Below are 23,585 nucleotides of genomic sequence, written 5' to 3'. Positions count from 1 at the left end.
CGTCGCACCGTGCAAGGTAGAGCTGATAAACAAGTTAGAGAGCAAAACAACCGTTGAGGAACAGTGGGGTAGACCGGTATAACCGTGAAGTAGACCGGTATAACCTAAAAAGAAAACGACCTGAACCACAGAAAAAAAAAAAACTTTCACTTTCGTCAGGTAAGGCGAAACGCGTATTTTCATTCACCCGGCGGTGTTTTGTGGTGAACGGCCTCTTGTTTAGCCGAGGATTTTGTCTCTGCCTATTGTTCTCTACAAATTCTCATATGTCTGGTTTGACGGGTATATATGCTATTGGATTTACGCACCAAGTGATTTGTATAATTTCTTGCATTTTTTTCACAATGTGAAATATGCCGCCTATTTAAAACGGTTAGAGACAACGTATTTACTGTTTACCACAGAGGTCTTAAGGATCCAATGCGACAACAATAACGACCATTTCTCTGCCATAGCATCGGAAGCCGGGATCTCGGGCGCTGTAAATATCAGTGAAACGGATTGATATACCGAGACGTTGTCAGGGCTGGTTATCGACTAGTATCACACGTTAAAAGTTCGGCACTGGGCTTGAGAGCAACACCAAAGCACGATGGCATTCAAACACCGTAGACGGGCTTTACAAAAACACGTTCTATTTATGGGCCCGGCTGTTATTTGTCTGGTCTTAACACCGAGCAGGACAGCAGGAGTCACTGCTGCTTCATTAAAATAGGCGTCGATTGCCTCCTGAAATAAATAATTCTGAACGGTTTCGTGTATTGTACTATGTTGCTATGATTATTATTATTATAATTATGGCCAGCAGGCATACCAACATGTACCCTGATTCTGCTGAATGACAGACGCTGAGCAGGTGTGTTCTTGGATGGAGGACCTCCTGGGAAAAAGTTGCTTTTGGAAGTGGTGTTGGTGGGCCAGTAGGGCGCTGCTTTCTCCTCTGGTCCTAATTCAGAAATCCCAGTGCGGTGACGGGGACACTGTGCTGTAGGAGAGGGGTTCTCATCAAACTTTTTAGGGTTAGGGACCCCTTACAGGGGAGGAAATTTTCCAAGGACCCCCTCATAATCAAACACCAACTAAGCATATGCTTACTGTACTCTTAGATGCCATTGGAACTATTTGTATTCTAAAACTTCAATCCAAATACTCAAGACATGTTTCATAGTGATAAACAGAAAAACATTTCAATTTGAATCATGTTTATACCATTTACTTCCACTGGGTGGGAGTAAGTGGTGTGGACACAATATGCTGTTTTATCGGTGCAAATGGTCCCCATCTGTAGATATGTACTTTTTAATGATACAGCACAATTTGATTGCGTCCGCGGACCCCACTTTGAGAAGCACTACTGTTGAAGATGGCGTCCTTTGGACGAAACATTAAACCATGCCCTGACTCACTGTGGTCATTAAAAATCCCATGGCACTTATCACAAAGAGTAGGGGGTCCCTACACAAGCCCTGGTACAATTCCCAACCTGGCTCTCTCCATCTGTCCACCTAATCATCCTCCCCCTGTAATTGGCTCAGCGATTCCCTCCCTCTCCACCTCAAGCTGATGTGTGGTGAGTGTTCTGGCGCAAAATGGCTGCTGTGCCTCACCCAGGTGAGTGCTACACATTGATGGTGGTTGAGGTGAGTTTCCCCTCTTCACTGTGAGTGTGATCATTGCAGTGTCTTGTGTCATCTCTGGTGCCCATGATTCTTTTTGGCTCACTGAATTTCTCCTCTGATGTAACAAGAGACTGGTTGATCTGAGGCCTGATGATATTAAGTCTGCTTGGACAGATGGACAGATCTGCTGCAAAGAGTGAACGTTTAAAATTTCAATTTACATCAACATGATGACCTCGGGGGGGGGGCAGTTGCACTGTTCACCCATGATAACCTGTTATTTTGTTTGTAGATGGGGGCTGTGAAGAGCTAAAGATTAAGTTTTCCCACCACCATATTTTTAAAGGTGCTCTATATATAAACAACAACCCCCCCCCACCCCCCGCTGCATTCTTGGCTATTATTTCTTTGGTTGAAATATTGATTTTTACAATATAGAGTTATTTTATTAACGAGTAATGTATTCAGCTTGGTAAGGAGCTATTTCTTCAGTCTGCCAAGTGACCTAATCTACGTAACGTAATTACCTTGCTAGCTATCCTGGTAATGCTAGCTACCTCACATGCTCTAACATGCACGCACGATGGACGAGTATACATATGTAGCTGGACCGGTTTCCAAAACAAAGAACAGAGAAACTTAGATTATAACATACAGAGGGAATGTGACTTCATTCTCTGCTCAGGATGCCATTACTCCACTATCTCTTTACATAGCAGATAGTTATTTGCTGCTATATTAATGTTCAGAATCTCATATATAGCACCACTAACATCCCAAAGTATAGATGGACTATCCCATAATTAAGATGTTTTATGGTAAAAGAAAGTATTTTTACTTGTTTTTTTACCTGCTTATCTATATTCTGCTACTCAAAATTGCATGCAGTTACTCATAAGAACAAACAAAACCCGCAAATGATTAAGAACAAATTTTAAAAGATGAATTTATTTTAATTTCTTGGTGATACATTATTTCTGCTGCTTTATCATTTTGTGAAAATTGATACTTTTTGATGCTCTTGAAGCCATTCTAGTTTTCTTTAAGGCTTCATTCTTGGATTTTGAATCAGAATCAGAAGCACTTAGTCATGTCATTTCATGCACTTGCATACATGAAATGAAATGAAACGTCGCTTCCCCCAGCCCAAAGCAGTGCAACACAAAGATAAAAACACATCCAAAAACTACAAGAACACATACATCCAAACTAACACATATATCTAAACTAAAAAAAAAAAAAATCACTGTCCAGGAGAATGAACGCCAGCCAGGATGACTGTCAGAACTGCCGGTCTGCATGGGTTAGCAGTTAGCTTAGCCCGCCCCGCTTCAACCTTAAAGTGTCAACCTTTAAAAAATAAAGAGGAATTAGTGTCCCAAAATCATACCAAATTATTTTAGTTAAGCAGATTGTCTTTAACCCTCATGCACTGTATGACCCTGTAAATGATTTATGTCAATGCAATCCTTTCCCACCTGCATTTAATACTAATTTGGTATCGTTGTTTACAGAGTGCAATAGAGGCAAAACGATGATTGGAAAGATCCTTTCTCATCTGCTTGGAAATGCTGGTGATGACTACAAAGTGGAGGAAGACACGTATGAGGAGGTGATGGAGTTTGAGGAGGGAGGATGGATCATTGTGAATATCCCAGGTGAGAAATACCCTTCAGGCATGCCAAAAAAAGAGACGAGAGAAAAAAAGAGAGTTATACAAATCTACATTGTAAAGACCATCTAAGTTAATTATCAGTGATTATTTAATGAAGACTGCAATGAGCTGATTACAAATAGGCTTAGAAAAAGTGGAACAGTAGCTCACCACTGATGTTTTTCAAGGGGTAATAAAGCTTTTTGTTATCTTTTTTGGAGTGAAATACATGTTGGTATGAGCCTAGGATGATAGAACTGATTGTCTTCGTGTTAAATTCAACAAAATATTTGATGCATCATATGACTGCTTTGAGGAAGATATCTTTTTCTTTTTTTTCTAGCTTCTGGGGGAAAATGCGCATCAAAATTAGCCCTCTCTGAATTCCCTGCTTTAGTATATCAAAGATGCTGAGACCTATGTGACGTAGATGACACATATAGGACAGACCAATATGAGCCGAGTAGAAAGGCTACATGCCGGCGTTAGCCAACTGAACTCTCTGGGTAGACTTATGAGAGGTGTCCTACATTAGTTCTACTACACCTTAAGCCCCCACAATCATACCAACTTCAATGTCTTGACTGCCCTTTTCAATTCACAGAGAATGTGCCACTGTCTGTTCCTGAGGTGGATCCCCTTGAGAACCTACTGATTGAGCACCCCAGCATGTCCGTCTACCAGATGAGATGCACCATCGGTGGAGAGGAGGAGGAAGAGCTGGCTTCTGATGAAGATGAGGAGGACTCTCTGAGGTTAGTTAAGTTAGTCTGAGGTTAGTGTATTTTCACACCACATGCACACATCTATAGGTGTGTGCACACACTAACTTGTCCCATGTAAACTCACGTGCTGATAATCATGGCCTCTTTGTTGTACAAGCGATTACGTATTCCCAAGACAGCGCCATAGGCAGCTGCCATAGTGTGTTGCTTAAACTTGAGCTAATAATATTTCCATTGCTTTTCCAAGAACCTGCATTTTATTTACTTGATCTTTGTCTCATCAGGGCAGTAGCAGTAAGGCAGCACATCTCGTGGCGGTTGGCAGCTTGGGGCATCCCCCTAGCCTGCGATGTCCAGTTGCTAGCTGTCCAGAGGGCAAAGAACCAGGTTGAGCACAAGAAGTTGAGCCGCAGCGCCCTCCACAGACAGAACCTGGCCAAGACATGTTTCTCCCCGGCAGAGAGACGCTATGGTCACTTCAAGCAGCCTTGCCAGCGCCTGTACAACTACTAAGCCTTGTGGTGGGCCATACCATTTCATTGTAGTTCAGTTTGCTGCACAGTGTTTTGACTCTATTTGGGTGTATTACAATAGCTCTCCTGGATTGTTTCTATTCTGTAGTGGTGGTCTCCTGTCATGTGCCTCTTTGGGCAGAATATATGCCAGTTTCATTCCGACCAAACATGACACCAGCTGATACTGCCTGCTCTTTGTTTTGAGAACGTGCTAACTGAAATCAGAAGTTGTAGTGTCTGGTTGGAAAACTATCGTGCTCTGAAAACTGCAGACCATATGCCTTTGGTGGCATATGTTCTGCAGTTAAGCACACAATTATTTCACAACATAATAATGCCCAAGATTTGTGTGGAAGATATGATGCTTACAAAATGTTCACCCTGCAAACTTTCTTCCTTATGTATTTCAAGTGACAGTATCTATATGTATCTGGCTTGTTAAGGAAAAACATTTGAGACTCAGTGTTTTTGCCATGTATCCAAAAATAAAATAAGAGTCATAGGAACCACAGAAACATTACTTATCACTGTGCAAACTGTCTCCTATGTGGTTAACCTGCAATATAACCCACATAGTGTGTCTGAACCCATTGAGAAACGACCCTTGATCTCTTCAAATTGTGAATGAAATGGTCATTCCCTCAGGTTTTTATAAACATTGGCAGCACTGCTGTTTTCAAGCAAACTCCTTTGTACAATACGAAATAAGTACACCTGAGTTGTTCCATGTTTAAACAGCAGTTTAAGTAGGGCTAATGGTTGGAAGTTTGGGATGTGTGAAAGCTATTATAATGGTACTTTTACTGTTACATTGGCTGACATGTGAACATTTGAAAAAACGATTTCTTGTGTTTTCAATTAGACTGCCAGTTGGTTTATGGCACATTTTCATAGCATATTTCTCAGTTGTACACAACATGTTTTGCATCCTGTGCCTTGGATTTACGTAGACATTGATTTTAATACTGTATTGCAAGTTAGAAGCACATTTTGTACCAAGCCAATTTGTAGTCACATTTATTCTGCGAAATACTGTAATTTCTTAAGAAATATTCTTTAGCATTTTATACTTTACAGTGGATGTTGTTTCTCTACCTAAATTTGTCCTTTTAGAGACATGTAAATACCATTGGATACGATGTTTGCGTTTTGTTTTTTATTTATAAAATGTACAAAAAAATTGCAAATAAATTTTGTTTTTTAAGTTGTAGTCTGTAGTATTTTAATGGGAAATACAGTGTATAGTGTAACACATAGAAAGAGCTACTGTGCAACCAATTATGAAATACAATTCATGTACTTTAAATATGATGGCAAAGCATAATTTGAGTTTTAAGGGAATTAGTAACCTTTCCTTGAGGCCCTTTGTGATAGCTCTAAACCCACTGAAGACACTCCTGTAAAGAAGACAGAGGAATTGTGGCAGCACCATAAATTCTCATTTTCGAAGTTCATGCACCTTATCCATGAACCTATTGACGCGTTCTGGGTCGACAGTGTTGGCCCAGTGGCCGTCCCTTTTGAAGTGAGAGCCAATGATCATGGCGTTTGAATCAAGGTAGTGTTCCACATTGTTGTAGGTCACTCCTGATCCAATCAGCACTGGAGTTCTCACGGCTTGGGCAACTTCTGCAAAAAGAGAGAAATAAACAAACAACATCATAATTCAAGTGATAGAATTTTGAATTAAGTCATGGTTGCATCCTGCCCCACGCTACATGCAACGTTTCTTTACTTGTGTTAAAAAGCGTATGTAGTGCAGTATGTAGAGAACTCTTATGCATCTTGTGGGTAACATCTGAATACAGATTAAGCCTGGTCTACAACCAAAGTCTACACAAAGAAGATGTCAAACACTTCATATTCAGATATACAATCTTGTGTGCTATACTTCAGAGCTTAGAGTTGATTTATAAACTTACTATATAGGGTTATTTTATCATTCTTTCAATTCAACATCTGTGTGTGAATACCATGCCAGTGACACCGCAGTCAGGTCCCCTCCAAAAAAGGGACTAGATGAAAGCAGGCTATTCCTGAGTCTAGCATACTACCTGATGAACTGTAAAGGCTAACCTCTTAACTGGCATGTGAGCTCAGGTGTCGCTCTGTCTGGCCTGTATCTGCATGTTTGTGTTGGCAATAGAAACAGCGCAAGAGCAATGTCCCCATGTTTGTTTACAAATGTTGTGTGTGTGTGTGTGTGTGTGTGTGTGTGTGTGTGTGTGTGTGTGTGTGTGTGTGTGTGTGTGTGTGTGTGTGTGTGTGTGAGAGAGAGAGAGAGAGAGAGAGAGAGAGAGAGAGAGAGAGAGAGGGAAAGGTCCCTCTTGTGTGTATGAAATTAAAGCTGTGTGTTGATTTGCTTCATCTGTTTACAGTGTTATGGGTCCAATTGGAGACTGCTTAAAATAGAGGTGCAGCAGGGGCCGTATTACAGAAATGTCCCATCTCAAGTCTTAAGATAGGAAGAGTCTAAGATAGGATTTTTTCTAATTTGGTATTAAAAAGAAAATCCTATCTTATCTTACTTCATCCTATCTCATCTCAGTTTAGGAAATCCTAAATACTCAATACTACATTGCTTATCTACTTTTATGTTTGTTACCTAGCAACCGATGCTACTTTTCTCATCTCCCCAAGCTAAAAAACAAACAAACGTTGTAACCGTTTGTTTTTCTCATTGAAATATACTGAAACATAAAATGGAGCAAAAACAATGACGGGCACTAAGTGTCAAGACAGATGAGTTTGTAACATTTGTAGAGATATCCAAAGATGTTCTGTTTGGAAAATTTATAACAATGCTAACTCAGGAGATAAAAGAGAGTGGGCTAAGATAGCATTCACAGCTTTCGCCGTATCCGGCATCCAGTTTGGCATTGATGCTGTCAAAAAGAAAACAAGTACACTGTCAAGTGAAGGGCTGGGCAATATGGACAAAATCAAATATCACAATATTTTTTGACCAATACCTTGATCTCGATATGTTGATGAGATTGTACAGATGACTATTGATGCGCTCACAAAATATTTACGCAATTACATTTTTGATAAACACTCATTAGTAATGTGGATACGATGTTCAAACAGGTAGCGACAAATAATATAACAGCTAGAACAGTTTAACAAGTTCAGAAAATTGCATAATTACTGTAATGCAGCCTTTAAAACCAGGAAAAGTCAACACTTGTCATATCATGATTTTACAATATCCAAAATCCCAGATGATATCTGTAATTATATCACAATCCCGATATAATATTGATATATTGCCCAGCTCTACAAGTGATACCAAGAGGAAGGCAACTCTTAAGTCCAAAGAGCAGAAGAAAACCAGTGGTGGCTTCTCCTGTGCTACTTCACTGACCCCAGCAGAAACCCTTATTGTGGGACTCCTCTGGAAAGACTGAGGGCCAACATTATGTTTTTCATAGTTTTCTTGTCGTTAACCTATCTCCTATCTTACACTTGTATTATGATACATTAACTACATACAGCCTTTACAAACTTACATATTCATACAGGCATTCCTGGTGGGTATGAAGTTGGCCTAGGGGTGGACAGTGTTGAGTTTGTTGATATAGCAACTAGCCAGCTGTCAGACCTGGCTGATGAACAGGTGGTTTTGAAGGAGCTGAGTAGTCCTCAGTCACCAGCTGTGATCATATTGACACCACCCCCAGGTAAGTTAAACTGGTAATAACTACTGCAAATAATAGTCTATATTTATTTAATTCAACCAAATTGTTCTATATCCTCCATGTGATATATAAGCTTATTGTTAGCATAATTATAGCCGTCTAAAAGACTGTCCAATTTCATTTTGCAGCAAAAAAAGAAGAAGAAGATTGGAAGCCATCCAGCACGTCATCAGACACCCTGGATCTGCTGGAGAGAAGGAGCAGCTGGAGCTTGACAAGGAGAGACAGGCTATTGAGAGAGAGCAACTGATGCTAGAAAGCGAGAAGTTTAAACATGAGAAGTGCAGGGCAAAACTGCTGTGCAAAAAGCGTAATAATGAAATATCCCTCCATCCATCCATTATTTAAACCACCTATCCCAATCGAGGTCGCGGGATGCTGGAGCCTATCCCAGCAGTCATAATGAAATATAAGCATGACATTTTTATCTGTATTTATTTAGATCAGTATTTATTTATCTGTATTTATTTTTATTTTTACAATAGGTCTATGTGGTGAATTGATGCATCCTCAATAATCCAGGTAAGGAAATCCCAGAGAGTTGAATCAGTTCATCTGGACACAACGTTTAGCTGGAGAAACATTTCATTAACCCATCTAAGTGACCTCTTCAGTCTTAGCTGACTGCAGGTATCCCCACACTTATAAACAATACAGTGGCATAATGACCAAAACCAGCGATCAGTTTCATGACCATTAACTTGAGTTACAATGGCCATGTGTACTATTCACAGAGGATAATGTTTGCAGTCACAGCATTGTAAGATGGCAACAGATGTAATCTTAGCCCCCCCCCCGGTTCAGGGATGGCCGTTACCTTTTCACATAGATGGTCTCTTTGACGCCCCGTTCAAACCAGCGTTCCTCCCTATCAAGGACGTGCACATCCTCATCCTTCACCCAAATTTTATTGCTCACTTTTAAGGCTTTAAACGGTCTTGCTCCTAAATACATTTCTGATTTACTGACCTGGTATACACCCTCTCAACCATTAAGATCTGTAGATAGAGCCCTGCTGGTTATTCCCAGGTCTCGGTTTGTTGCAAAGGGTGATTGGGCTTTTGCTGTTCAAGCCCTCACACTATGGAACTCTCTTCCTGTCGAACTAAGAGAAACCACATCTAGCTTCTTTTAAATATCATCATAAAACGTTTCTTTTTGTGAAAGCTTTTACAAATGTTTATTTGTTTTTATTTTTTAATACCGTTTTTGTTTTTACTCTTACTTATTTGGTCTTATTCTTATTTTTGTCTTCCATCAATCCATTGGGCAGAACGGTGGCCCAGTGGTTAGTGCTGTCGCCTCACAGCAAGAAGGTCCTGGGTTCAAACCCTGGGGTTATCCAACCTTGGGGGGTCATCCCAGGTCGTCCTCTGTGTGGAGTTTGCATGTTCTCCCTGTGTCTACATGGGTTTCCTCCGGGTGCTCAGGTTTCTTCCCACCATCAAAAACACATGCGTGTTAGGGTTATAATACTGTTCGTGCCCCTGACTGAGGCATGGCAAGACTACTGGAGTTGGTCTCTGGGTGCTGCACGGTGGCTGCCCACTGCTCATAGCTACATGGCTAGGATGGGTTAAATGCAGAGCATAATTTCCCTATGGGAATTAATAAAGTATCTAAAAAAAAAATCCATTATCCAAGCTGCTTATCCTTGCCGGGGTTGGGGGATACTGCCATACTGGAGCCTATCCCAGCACTCATTGGGTAGCAGGCGGGGGGACACCCTGTGCAGGCTGCCAGGCCATCACAGGGCTGACACACACACACACCTAGGAACAATTTATTATGGCCGATTCATCTGACCTGTATGTCTTTGAAATGTGGGAGGAAACAGGAGCATCCGGAGGAAAGGCATGCAGACACGGAGAGAACATGCAAACTCCACACAGATGATGAACCGGGATGACCCCCAAGGTTGGACTAGCCTGGGGTTCGAACTCAGGACCTTCTTGGTATGAGGCAGCCGCATTAAACACTGCACCACCATGCCACCTTATTTTTGCCTTGTCTGGTTTTATTTCTTTGTAAAACACTTTGTAACATTGTTTTAGGAAAGTGCTATATAAATAAAGTTATTGTTATTATTATTATCCTGTGTTGTGAATTTACAATAAATTATTTTATCTGCTATCCATCCATGTATTTATTATTTATCTTCGGGTCTTGTGAAGAAATCCTGGATTAGTTTATTTTGTATGTTCAGCCCAGTGTTATCTCCCTGTGGCAGCATTTCTTCAGCTTAATTGCATTCTGCTGGGCCTGCGTCCATCTCAGGGTGCGGGAGGTTTACCAGTCCTCATAGGTTGTGTAGCACAGCTGTGGCTTTCTGAATAAAAACACTTTCTCTGGTGAATACTTGAGGTAGCCTCCACTTGTGTGTCATGGCACCTCCATCTGATATTTGAAAAATATTTACTATATTAGGTTCTTGCGCTGTTGAGAGTTTTGGCCTATTGCCAGCTCAATAACGTTGGTGTTTTCATTTTATAATACCTGCTCTTCCAGACTTCGAACAGATGCTCCTGTCTTGCCCTGCATTTTCTGTGAGCTGGAGTGTACCTAATAGATAACAAATAAATTGAAAGTAGCCTACTAACAACACTACTGGTAGGCCTACGGTTTAGATGATACAAAGATGTTTCCAAATTACTGCATGTCTGCTGTCATGTGTTAATTTCCCATTAGGAATATCTTTACAGGATATCCAGAGTCACCAAGCTGACAGCCACTCCAGATAAACATTGGATGTGACTGCAGACATGTGCTTAAGTGTTAGAATGAAGACAGGGCTAGAAGGATTGCCAAAATAAATTACTCTTTGCAAATTGAAATTTTTTTTATACCTGTATAGGCCTAAATTGAATATACAGTTGTCTCAGTGTAAAGCCGGGCATTGCTGAAAAAGAGCACCCACACTTGGAAAACTCATAATAATAATAATAATTTTAAAAAAATAATGATAATGATAGTAATAATAATACAACAATAATAATAATAACAATAATAATAACAATAATAATATTAATAACTTGAAAATATGTTGCCAATATCACCAATGTAATTTGATCCAAATTTATCTCCTATGAAGAACTGAAGCTATATTTTTGGCCCATATTCCTCATCTGTAACCCTATTTAGCCTACATATTGTAGCAAATTACACCATCAGAGTGTATGTCTGTACCATCAGAGTACGTATGTCTCAGTTAACCAAGTCCATCTCTCGCTCTCTCTCTCGCTCTCTCTCTCTCTCGCTCTCTCTCACACACACACACACACACACACACACACACACACACACACACACACACACACACACACACACACACACACACACACACACACACACTATCAATAAATATGCATTGTATTTTCTAACATTGATTTGGCTGCTGGGTGGCACGGTTGCGCAGTGGTTAGCGCGGTCATCTCACAGCAAGAAGGTCCTGGGTTCGAGCCCCGCGATAGTCCAACCTTGGGGGTGGTCCCAGGTCGTTCTCTGTGTAGAGCTTGCATGTACCCCCTGTGTCTGCGTGAGTTTCCTCCAGGTGCTCCGGTTTCCTCCCACAGTCCAAAGACATAGGTTGAGTGAATCGGCCATTTTAAATTATCCCTAGGTATTGAATGTGTGTGTGTGTCAGCCCTCTGATGGACTGGCGGCCTGTTCAGGGTGTCTCCCCGCCTGCCACCCAATGACTGCTGGGATAGGCTCCAGCATCCTCGTGACCCTGAATAGGATAAGTGGTTTGGATAATGGATGGATTGTAGCGAATTCAGGGGGCAGCCAGGAACCACTGCAGCCGGGATGCGAACACAGTCTCCTGCACCATGGGCGACTATGTTAACCAGTCGACTAAAGGGTCTGTCCCGTTAGCCAAGGGCTAGCGAGTCTATTCATCCGTGGTCGTTACAATATGAAATAAATTACCCCCTGAAATGCTAAAAAGCGCCCTGTGATAGCCTGGCGGACTGTCCAGGGTGTCTCCCTGCCTGCTGCCCAATGACTGCTGGGATAGGCTCCAGCATCCCTGTGACTCTGAGTAGGATAATGCTGTTTGGATAATGGATGGATGTATGGATGTTAAAAAGCCACTTCATTTATCTCCACCCATCCATTATCCAAACCACTTTATCCTGTTCTCAGGGTCACTGGGATGTTGGAGCCTATCCCAGCAGTCATTGGGCGGCAGGTGGGGAGACACCCTGGACAGGCCGCCAGGCCATCACAGGGCCGACACACACACACACACATATTCACACCTAGGGACAATTTTTTAGCACGGCCGATTCACCTGACCTATATGTCTTTGGACATCTCCTATTCCTTATGTCCCCTAAACAATCTACTACTACTACTACTACTACTTTTGGCTGCTCCCATTAGGGGTCACCACAACGGATCATCCGTTTTCATTTCTTCCTGTCTTCTGAATCTTCCTCTGTTACACCAGCCACTGCATCCATAAACCTCCTCTTTGGCCTTCCTCTTTTCCTCTTCCCTGGCAGCTCCATTTTTAGCATCCTTCTCCCAATATACCCAGCATCTCTCCTCCACGCATGTCCAAACCATCTCAATCTTGCCTCTCCTGCTTTGTCTCCAAACCGTCCAACTTCAGCCGTCCCTCTAATGTCCCCTAAACAATGCGGGTCAAAATAGTGAAGCTGTGGTGCGATGCTATTCCATGAGAGACTAGATTTGGGGTTTATACTGTGAAGAATTTTATATTTACTAAGATAAGGTTCACTGGATTGCGCTGCAATGAAAGTGTTAAGCTTACAGTTTAAGTTGTCTTGTTTAGTTGGGAAGGTCCAGAAATAACCACGGCACTTCACAAAAACACTACCTTGTCTTAAAGATGAACGCATCTTGAGCCAGGCCACATTGCTATCACATGCCTAATCATCATATTGTAATCTCCTATGGCTTGCATGTTGTTGGCATGGTATCCTTTGCGGCATACGTATGTTGTCTCATCCTCCCAACTGGGGTCTTTGACAGGAAATGGAAACAGTTCAATTACACCAAGCATCCGACATCCTGGGTAGAAAGCCGCCTTGATTAGATGAGTTCCTCCATCCTTGAAAACTGTATGTAACGAGCAGCCAAATTGCTAATTGCTGTTGCCACCTCGATTAAATTGCATGACATAGCAGGCTAAGATATTTGTGCTATGTCAGCCACTTCACTTTGAAAATATCATTTTTCAAAAAAAAAAAAAGAAGTGCATTTGTCAGTTGCACCACAACCAGAAGAGCCTCATGTCGCCTGGTTGGTCTCTCCAAAGCTGGCCGTGGTTGCTTGGCTAACTGCAGGATCATGGCCCGGAGTAGCCTGTAGCAATCTACCAACAAGCGTTTTGTCATCAAACTGCGATACATCATTAGGGTCTGCCATAAGCCTCTCAGTGAATAAGTTTCGCCTGTTGATATTTTGTTGGTAAGAGCAATAACAGAGAAGCCATTAAAAAAGTTAGCTAACACAACCTGGTGGAAAAGTGAAAGTTAGGACAGCTTAACGGTTATCCTAAAGTTAAGAGAGGTTATTTAAGATTTTAGGAAGTTAGGATTCAGCCCTGTGATGGACTGGTGGCTTGTCCAGGGTGTCTCTCCGCCTGCCGCCCTATGACTGCTGGGATAGGCTCCAGCATCCTTTAAAAAGGCCAGCATGGTGGCGCAGTGGTTAGTGCAGTCACCTCACAGCAAGAAGGTCCTGGGTTTGAGCTCCCGGGTAGTCCAACCTTGGGGTCATCCCGGGTCATCCTCTGTGTGGCATTTGCATGTTCTCCCCGTGTCTGCGTGGGTTTCCTCCGGGTGCTCCAGTTTCCTCCCACAATCCAAAGACATGTAGGTCAGGTGAATCGGTATTACTAAAATTGTCCCTAGGTATGAATGTGTGTGTGTGTGTGTGTGTGTGTGTGTGTGTGTGTGTGTGTGTGTGTGTGTGTGTGTGTGTGGGCCCTGTGATGGCCTGGTGGCCTGTCCAGGGTGTCTCCCCGCCTGCCGCTCAATGACTACTGGGATAGGCTCGAGCATCCCTGCGACCCTTAGAGCAGGATAAGCAGTTCAGATAATGGATGGATAATGGATGGAAGTTAGGATGCTTGTGTGATACACTTTTCCTATCTGGAGTTAGGATAGGAACATTGCCTTTGGTAGGAACTGTTTATCTGCAATGGCATTTTTTTTTCTCAAAATCAGGTCCTAACTTTAATTACCGTGGTTACCAAACAATTAAGATATGATCTGCAAGTAAGGACGTTTTTGTAGTACAGCCACAGTCTATTTTAGACTGGCTCTTAGAAGGGTAAACTCTAAGACGCAGGTCCACTGCCTCTCCAGAGTGAAGAGACATTTCTATCCAAAGCCTTGATTTCCATTATCAGGCAAGCAGCCAGATTTAAAAGCTCCCTGGTCATCAACTCAACCTCTCCTTTTCTTTAGTAGAGAAGACTCTGATGCATCTCACTGTCACTGTTGCTTGTATAAATATCAGACATTGTGTCTGCTTGTGCGTGTTTTAGTAAAGGGATGGGGATTCCTGTTCACCTCAGGAAAATACTGAGCATTCCTAAGCCAAGACCCAGACACTGAGCCATGGCCTCAGATGTGTACCATATTAGGTGAATGCTGAGTGCTCATCTGAATGTAAACCATCCCAACGAATAGAAATGCACTGCTGACAGGAGCTTCTTTGCTCAATCACTGCTACATGGGAGCAGAGGGAGCCCTTTGGTGGCTACCGAGGGCACTAACTAGAGGACAGAAAATGGGTTACCCCCATTAGTGGAACGAGTACATGTACGGTTCTTTTAATTCATACTTAATTACATTGATGGAAACGCAATAGCACTGTCAGGGCTACATGAAGTAGACTCCATTATCATCATAAAATGTAGAAAAATGTAGGAAAATGGTTAATACACTAAACATTATGACAGTGAAAATGACAGGATTTCTATTTACTTTTTTTTTTTACCTCTGGGGCAGGGAGTGATCAAAGCCAGGTGTCATTACAGCGCTAAATGGCTCCTGCCACTGAAGAGTTGTGACAGTTATGGAGTTTTTGTGACAGTACCTCTGAGTTCCCATGGGTCCGCCTGCATCCCAGTTGCACGTCCAGTGATGATGAGTCCGTCTGAGAGAAAGAACTCTGCAGCTCTGGCTGTCTCCTCGATACTCATGTCTGACGTCAGTGCATGAGAGCTGAGAATGCATAGGTACAAACACAAGCATGTATACATACAAGCACACTGATCAGAACTATTCCACAGTAGTTCCACAATAACGCCACTTTTACTGCCAATTAAGATATTAGCAGTAATTAGGGTGGTGTACTAGAGACAATTGAAATCTAACACTAAAAACAATGTGTCAAGCAACTTTTTTACTTGATCTATTTCAGGAAAAAAAAGATATCAAGGCTTACTGAAAGGGTAATGAATATAATATTTATATCCTACACTTCTTATATTTATAAAAAGCCTATCCCAGATAGGCCCAGATATTCCACTTTTAATAACCTGTGCTACATTCCATCTGCGCTATATGTTATCATGTGAACAACACACCAAGTCAAATTCCTTGTATGTGTAATGATGCTGCACATTCTGAGTCCGACTTCATATTTTCTGTATATCACTACTTGGTATTGCTTTTATTTATCTGAATTTTTGGTGAAAATGTGGGATTGGTGTCCTGCAACAGCTAGTGCAGTCATAGATGTAAAATGAATGTGTCAAAAACAGTGTTCAAGTGATAAATTGGTATCAGTGGTTCATCGGTCTGCTGACTAATCGAAGTAGGCGGATTGATTGCTCACCTATCAAAGAAGGTGGAATCAGTTCATTTGGACACGTTTACTGACAGATATGTTTCATCACTCATCTAAGTGACCTCATCGGTCTAAACTGACTGCAGGTATCCCCACCCTTATAAACAATACAGTTGCATAACGACCCAAACCAATGACCAATTTCATGTGCAAATATGGGCGTGACCATTAACTAGAATTTCAACTGCCATGTGTACTATTCACAGAGGATTTGGGAATGTTTGAAATCACAGCATTGTAAGATGGGGACAGATTTACTCAGCCCCCCCCCCCAGTTCAGGGATGGTCATTGGTCATTCCCTATTCACATAGATGGCCTCTTTGACTCCCCGTTCAAACCAGCATTCCTCCCTATCCGTATATGCACATCCTCATCCTAGAAAGAGTCGCCACTGGCCTGGGTGTAGACTGCAGAGTCCTGGCTTGATGCATTGGCTCTTCTGTGTTGTGCCATCCTCTTGGCCAGTGTCTAGTTTCTGTCACCATCACAGTCTATTGTACACCAACAGGAGAGGCCACAAGCATCTCATTAAGACAGAACTATATACTGAGCCACCTGTGGGTGAGTATCAATGGCGTCATCAGTGTATGAACGAGTGTGTGAATGGGTGAATGTGAGGCATGCATTGTAAAAAAAATGCTTCGAGTGGTTGGTAGACTAGAAAAGTGCTATATAAAATGCAGTGCAGTGCATCTTACAATGCTGCGAACATTCCCAAATCCTTTGTGAATAGTACACATGGCCATTTAATCTGTAGTTAATGGCCACGCCCATATTTGCATATGAAACTGGTTGTTGGTTTCAGTCGTTATGCAACTGTATTGTTTATAAGCGTGGGGATACCTGCAGTCACTTTAGACTGAATATGTCACTTAGATGAGTGAGGAAACGAATCTGTTAATAAACATTGTGTCCAGATGAACTGATTCAACCTTCTTTGATTCTTTGATTTTCTTACCTGGTTTATTGAGCATACACAAATACATTGCTCACCTATGTTTCTTTTTGATATCAGTGAAGATCTGCACATGCTCAGCCCCTATTTTTTTCCGGTATCTCAGCAGGTCACCAGCACACGCATTTAAAAGGCCTTCATCAGCCACATGGGAAAAGATGTATCCCTCAGCTCTAATGAAATCCAGACCTTTGACAAAAATGCAATAAGATGACATTACAGAGCTAGAATTAGAGTTTCTGTTAAGGGTCTTGAAATTGGGACATTAGGCGCAAGGTCAAATGGTGTTAGATTAGTCATCAATACAGGTAGTCTAAACAGGTAGTATTTGTTTAGACAGTTATTTCTATTCATGCATTAATTCATTCATTCTTTATGCCCACTTCAAGGTTGCCAGAGGCTGTGGCCTACCCCAGCAAGCATTAGGGAAAAGGCAGGGAAACACCCTGGGCAGGTTGCCTGGCCCATTGCAAGGCCCACACACAAATTACTTAAACACCACTCATAACAATGGGAGATTTTAAGGCTACAATTCGCATTATTTGCATGTCTTTGGACTTTGGGAGAAATTTTGAGCACTCAGGGAGAACAATCACACATACTTACAGATAGCATACAAACGCCACATAAAGGGGCTGAAATGAAACACTGGACCATCTTGCTGTGAGATTAATAGTATTGACTCTAAACCACTGTCCTATTCCCATAATTTCTAATATGAAATGTGTGGGTTTTTTTTTATTGTAATATATTCTATCTATAGCATTTGCTGCTTGGACATTAACATGGATGATGAAACTAAATCCAAAAGCTGAACGGAACGGGGGGGGGGGCAGCTAAGAGCACATCTGTTGCCATTTTACAATGCTGTGATTACAACTATTTCCCAATCCTCTGTGAATAGTACACATGGCCATTGAAACTCTAGTTAATGGTCATCGCAATTTGCATATGATACCAATCGTTGGTTTCAGTCATTATGCCACTGTTTCTGTTTTCAAAAAACGTTGAATCAGTTCATCTGGACACAACATTTATTGACAGATACATTTCATCACTCATCTACAGTGGCGCTTGAAAGTTTGCGAACCCTTTAGAATTATCTATATTTCAGCATAAATATGACCTAAAACATCATCAGACAAAACATATTATACTTGGTCATTTATTTATTGAGGAAAATGATCCAATATTACATATTTGTGAGTGGTAAAAGTATACGAACCTCTAAGATTAGCAGTTAATTTGAAGGTGAAATTAGAGTCAGGTGTTTTCAATCAATGGGATGACAATCAGGTGTGAGTGGGTGCCTTGTTTTATTTAAAGAACAGGGGTCCATTAAACTCTGGTCTTCACAACACATGTTTGTGGAAGTGCATCATGGCAAGAACAAAGGAGATTTCTGAAGACCTCAGAAGAAGTGTTGTTGATGCTCATCAGGCTGGAAAAGGTTACAAAACCATCTCTAAAGAGTTTGGACTCCACCAATCCACAGTCAGACAGATTGTGTACAAATGGAGGAAATTCAAGACCATTGTTACCTCCCTAGGAGTTGTCGACCATCAAAGATCACTCCAAGAGCAAGGCGTGTATGTAGCGAATTCGGGGGGCAGTCCGTGAACTCCCGCACCACGGGCGACAATGTTAACTAGTGGACTAAAGGGTCTGACCCATTAGCCAAGGGCTACCGAGTCTGTTTATCTGTGCACGTTACACTACCCCCCTCCTTCGGGAAGCGCGTCCCCGCGCTTCAGCATATCAGGCTCCTCACGCCTCTGGGCGCCCGCGCTTCCGATGGTCTCACGGTCTCGCCATCCCACTTCTGACACCAATGTAGCGAATTTGGGGGTCAGCCTGGGAGCTGGAACATGAACCCGGATCTCCCACACCATAGGCGACAACTTTAACCAGTCGACTAAAGGGTCTGACCTGTTAGCCAGGGGCTAGTGGGTCTATTTATCCGTGCACGTTACATGTAATAGTCGGCCAGGTCGCAAAGGAACCCAAGGTAACTTCTAAGCAACTAAAGGCCTCTCTCACATTGGCTAATGTTCATGAGTCTACCATCAGGAGAACACTGAACAACAATGGTGTGCGTGGCAGGGTTGCAAGAAGAAAGCCACTGCTCTCCAAAAAGAGTATTGCTGCCTCTCTACAGTTTGCTAAAGATCACATGGACAAGCCAGAAGGCAATTGGAAATTTTTTTGTGGACGGATAAGACCAAAATAGAACTTTTTGGTTTAAATGAGAAGCGTCATCTGTTTCTGTTATTGTGCAACTGTATTGTTTGTAATAATATGTGGCGTGTCTGTTGTTCAGGTATGTATTGTGCTGCAGAGTTTGTGTACCAAAAACAAATTCCACCGGCCTTGGTCGTGTGGCTAATAAAACAATCCAATCTAAATTATGTTTGGAGAAAGGAAAACACTGCATTCCAGCATAAGAACCTTATCCCATCAGTGAAACATGGTGGTGGTAGTACCATGGTTTGGGCCTGTTTTGCGCCATCTGGGCCAGGATGGCTTGCCATCATTGACGGAACAATGAATTCTGAATTATACCAGTGAATTCTTAAGGAAAATATCAGGACATCTGTCCGTGAACTGAATCTCAAGAGAATGTGGGTGATGCAGCAAGACGACGACCCTAAGCACACAAGTCATTCTACCAAAGAATGGTTAAAGAAAAATAAAGTTAACGTTTTGGAATGGCCAAGTCAAAGTCCTGACCTTAATCCAATTGAAATGTTGTGTAAGGAACTGAAGCGAGCAGTTCATGTGAGGAGACCCAACAACATCCCAGAGTTGAAGCTGTTCTGTACGGAGGAATGGACTAAAATTCCTCCAAGCCGATGTGCAGGACTGATCAACAGTTACCAGAAAAGTTTAGTTGCAGTTAAATGCACAAGGGGGTCATATCAGATACTGAAAGCAAAGATTCACATACTTTTGTCACTCACAGACATGTAACATTGGATAATTTTCCTCAATAAATAAATGACCAAGTATAATATTTTTGTCTCATTTGTTTAATTGGCTTCTTTTTATCTACTTTTAGGACTTGTGTTAAAATCTGATGATGTTTTAGGTTGTAGAGCCGAAGGAACGGAGAAGACCGTAGGTTCACACTTTAGCCGTGTAGGCAACTTTCTTTAATCAACGGTAAATCAGAGAGATAACAAAACCACAGCTCGACTGAGCGGAGGCGGCAAGAATAACCAGAAAACTGGCTGAACAACCATAACTTAACCCTGCATTAACCTGCCAGGGCAACCCTGACTTAACCCTTAGTTCCTGGGGTGAATTCTATCCCCAATACGTGTCCACCACATGAGCCCCCCCAGAATTCGCCCTAGTAATCGAAGTCAGGCAGGTGCGGGGGGACGACAGGCCGTCCGCGGCAGCTCTGGGTAACAGGGGCCGGAGTGTCTCTGGGAGGCATTGACGCGGGCCTGTGGAGGTCGGCCTGAGGAGCAGAAGAGGCAGCGCGGGCCTCCACGGGGGGAGGAGGCGGAGCCGGGGGACGACCGCGACGAGGAGGTTGGGCTAACTCCAACGGCTGCGTCAAGTCCAGGTGTGCGGGTTTAACTCGGTCCACTGAAACATGCTCGGCCGTGCCCCCAAAATCCACCACCAGGTGCTTAGTTCCCCATTCCAGGACGCGGAAGGGGCCGTCATAAGGGGGTTGCAGAGGGGGGCAGTGTGCGTCGTGACGGATGAACACGTAGTCCGCTGACTGCAGACCTGGGAGCACCTGGGACACTGGAGCGCCGTGTTGGGTGGTAGGGACGGGTGTGAAAGCTCTGACCCCGTCCAGCAAGGAGGCTCGTTGGTCCACAGCTGACCAGGGACGCGTTGCGTTGGGCATGAAATCGCCTGGGACTCGCAGCGGCGTGCCGTACACCAGCTCCGCAGAGGAGGCTTGTAGGTCTTCCTTCGGGGCGGTCCGCAGGCCCAGCATGACCCATGGGAGCTTGTCGACCCAGTTGCAGTCCTTGAGAATAGCCCGAAGCGCAGCCTTCATGGACCGGTGGAAGCGCTCACATAGGCCGTTCGCCTGAGGGTGGTAGGTGGTAGTGCGGTGAAGCTTGACACCCAGAGCCTCACCCACAGCATTCCATAGCTCTGAGGTAAACTGTGGCCCGCGGTCAGATGAAAGGTCGGAAGGCGTACCGAAACGTGAGACCCACGACCCAATAAAAGCCCGGGCCACATCAGCAGACGTCGTGGATGCCAGGGGAACAGCTTCAGGCCAGCGCGTAGTCCTGTCCACCACAGTGAAGAGGTAGGTGAACCCATGGGAGGGGGGTAGGGGACCAACCAGGTCGACGTGGACATGGTCAAATCGTCTCTCCGGCACTGTAAAGCGTTCCAGGGGCGCCTTAATGTGGCGGTGTATCTTAGCCCGCTGACAGGCAACACACGAGTCGGCCCACGCTTTCACGTCTCTCTTAAGTCCCTCCCACACAAACTTAGCAGAGGTCAGGCGCACGGCTGGCTTACCGCCTGGATGAGAGAGGCCGTGCACAGCTTCAAATATGGGGCGTCTCCAGCTGTCCAGGACGATGGGCCTGGGCTGTCCTGTGGAGACGTCACACAGGAGGGTGACACCTGTGTCGCTGAAAGGAACGTCCTGCAGGCGGAGCCCCATGTCGGAGGTCCGGAGACGGAGGATGCTCGGGTCCGTGGCCTGGTCAGCGGCCATCTGTGCATAGTCCAGGCCTAGGTGGACCGCTCCAATCACTGCCCTAGAGAGGCAGTCAGCTACCTGGTTAGACTTACCAGCGACGTGCTGGATGTCGGTAGTGAATTCCGAAATGTAGGAGAGTTGTCGCTGCTGGCGAGCGGACCATGGCTCGGCCATCTTGGACATGGCAAACGTGAGGGGCTTGTGGTCCACGTACGCAGTAAACTCGTGGCCCTCTAGCAGGAACCGGAAATGCCGGACGGCGAGCCAGAGACCGAGGAGTTCCCTGTCAAAAGTACTATACTTGCGCTCTCGGAGTGTAAGCTGGCGACTGAAAAAGGCCAAAGGCTGCCAAGCCCCCCCCCCCCCACCCACCCACTGTTCCTGAACCGCACCAACAGCATAGTCCGATGCATCCGTGGTTATGGAAATAGGCGCTGTAGGTGAAGGATGCGCTAGCTGGGTAGTCTGGGAGAGCGCAGCTTTAGTCTCAGTGAACGCACGGTCCCGCTCTGCTGTCCAGTCGACCGCCTGGTTGGGGGACTTGCCTTTCAGCGCCTCGTACAGTGGCCGGATGATAAAGGCGGCTCGGGGAATGAAGCGGTGGTAGAATGTCACCATCCCGATGAACTCCCTGAGCGCACGAGCTGTTTGGGGGCGCGGAAAGGCCGCCACCGCTTCCACCTTTGAGGGCAGGGGGACCGCCCCGTCCCCAGTGATGCGGTGCCCGAGGAAATCAATGGCCGTCAGCCCGAACCGGCACTTCGCCGGGTTGACGATCAGCCCATGCTGGCTGAGGCGTGTGAAGAGGGCGTGAAGATGGGACATGTGTTCTTCCTCGGAGGCGATGAGTATGTCGTCCAAATAGACGAAGATGAAAGGAAGGCCACGGAGCACTGAATCCATCAGCCGCTGAAAGGACTGGGCCGCGTTTTGAGTCCAAATGGCATTCGTAGGAATTCAAATAGGCCGAATGGGGTAGTCACCGCTGTCTTGGGGATGTCCGAGGGGTGCACGGGAACTTGATGATAACCACGGACCAGGTCGACTTTTGAGAAGACGCGTTTGCCAGACAGGTTTGCAGAAAAGTCCTGGATATGCGGGACAGGATAGCGGTCGGGCGTGGTGGCGTCATTTAGTCGGCGGTAGTCCCCGCATGGGCGCCAACCTCCATCAGGCTTAGCGACGATGTGGAGTGGGGACGCCCACGGGCTGTCAGAGCGGCGGATGATCCCCATGCGTTCCAGGTGCTCGAACTCAGACTTGGCAATGGCGAGTTTGGCGGGGTCGAGACGCCTGGCTCTGGCATAGACCGGGGGGGCCCTTCGTAGCAATGTGATGCTCCACCCCATGCTTAGCGGTGGGTGCTGAGAAGGTAGGCTGGGTGAGGTCAGGGAACTCAGCGAGGAGGCGGTTGAACTTGTCTGCCTCTGAGAGAGAGTTGGCTAGCCCTGCATAGGCCACTTCCCCCCGCGTACATGCGAAGGAGGAGAAGGTTAAGGCGTCGACCAGACGGCTGTTCTGAATGTCCACTAGCAAACCGTAAGCGCACAAAAAATCAGCTCCGAGGAGGGGAAGCGTTACATTGGCCATGACGAACTCCCACGTGAAACGTTGTCCACCAAAACACAGTTCTACAGACCGCACGCCGTAGGTGTGGATAGGGCTGCCGTCAGCCGTCGCCAACTGGGGGCCCTGCTCCCCGCCCATGCTGTCGACGTCAGTAGCAGGGAGCACGCTTCTCTGTGCGCCCGTATCACAGAGAAATCGCCGACCGGAGATGGTGTCGAGGATGAAGAGTAGCCTGCTCGTATCGCCAACACTCATGGCCACTACTGAGTGTTGGCCCTCTCGTTTCCCGTCGGCCTGTAGTTGCAGGGGGAACGGCACCGTTT

General features: G+C 44.5%; 2 protein-coding genes across 3 annotated transcripts in view; one reads left to right on the top strand and one right to left on the bottom strand.

The window, feature by feature from the left end:
• Positions 1–16: 16 nt before the first annotated feature.
• si:ch211-260e23.9 (uncharacterized protein LOC555795 homolog) lies at positions 17–5,723 on the top strand. Of its 2 annotated transcripts, none has more exons than XM_056278963.1 (4): positions 17–159; positions 3,134–3,277; positions 3,878–4,028; positions 4,283–5,723. In XM_056278963.1, the coding sequence occupies exons 2-4, from the start codon at positions 3,154–3,156 to the stop codon at positions 4,509–4,511; spliced, it is 504 nt and encodes a 167-aa protein (XP_056134938.1). In that variant the 5' UTR covers positions 17–159; positions 3,134–3,153; the 3' UTR covers positions 4,512–5,723. The 2 variants fall into 2 exon arrangements, with proteins under 2 accessions (XP_056134938.1, XP_056134939.1); XM_056278964.1 differs by lacking the exon at positions 17–159 and adding an exon at positions 1,933–1,965.
• A 228-nt stretch (positions 5,724–5,951) lies between these two features.
• The window catches only part of zgc:162297 (uncharacterized protein LOC555865 homolog), a 49,554-nt gene continuing 31,920 nt past the window's right edge, over positions 5,952–23,585 (bottom strand). The window contains exons 4-6 of the mRNA XM_056278921.1: positions 17,042–17,192; positions 15,292–15,419; positions 5,952–6,142 (exon numbers count right to left, since the gene is read on the bottom strand). Coding sequence (XP_056134896.1) covers positions 5,952–6,142; positions 15,292–15,419; positions 17,042–17,192 — 470 coding nt within the window. The remainder of the gene's footprint in view (positions 6,143–15,291; positions 15,420–17,041; positions 17,193–23,585) is intronic.

Source organism: Lampris incognitus, chromosome 4 (genome assembly GCF_029633865.1).
Source record: "Lampris incognitus isolate fLamInc1 chromosome 4, fLamInc1.hap2, whole genome shotgun sequence".
NCBI lineage: Eukaryota > Metazoa > Chordata > Actinopteri > Lampriformes > Lampridae > Lampris > Lampris incognitus.
Note: the sequence above shows the minus strand (reverse complement) of the source record. Positions and strands in the feature narration are given on the sequence as shown.

Bases quoted from the DNA above. Each gene is read 5' to 3' on its own strand.
- si:ch211-260e23.9 (XM_056278963.1), top strand. From the start codon at position 3,154: ATGATTGGAAAGATCCTTTCTCATCTGCTTGGAAATGCTGGTGATGAC. The intron at 3,278-3,877 runs GTGAGAAATACC...TTCAATTCACAG, and splicing joins GATCATTGTGAATATCCCAG to AGAATGTGCCACTGTCTGTT. The intron at 4,029-4,282 runs GTTAGTTAAGTT...TTGTCTCATCAG, and splicing joins GATGAGGAGGACTCTCTGAG to GGCAGTAGCAGTAAGGCAGC.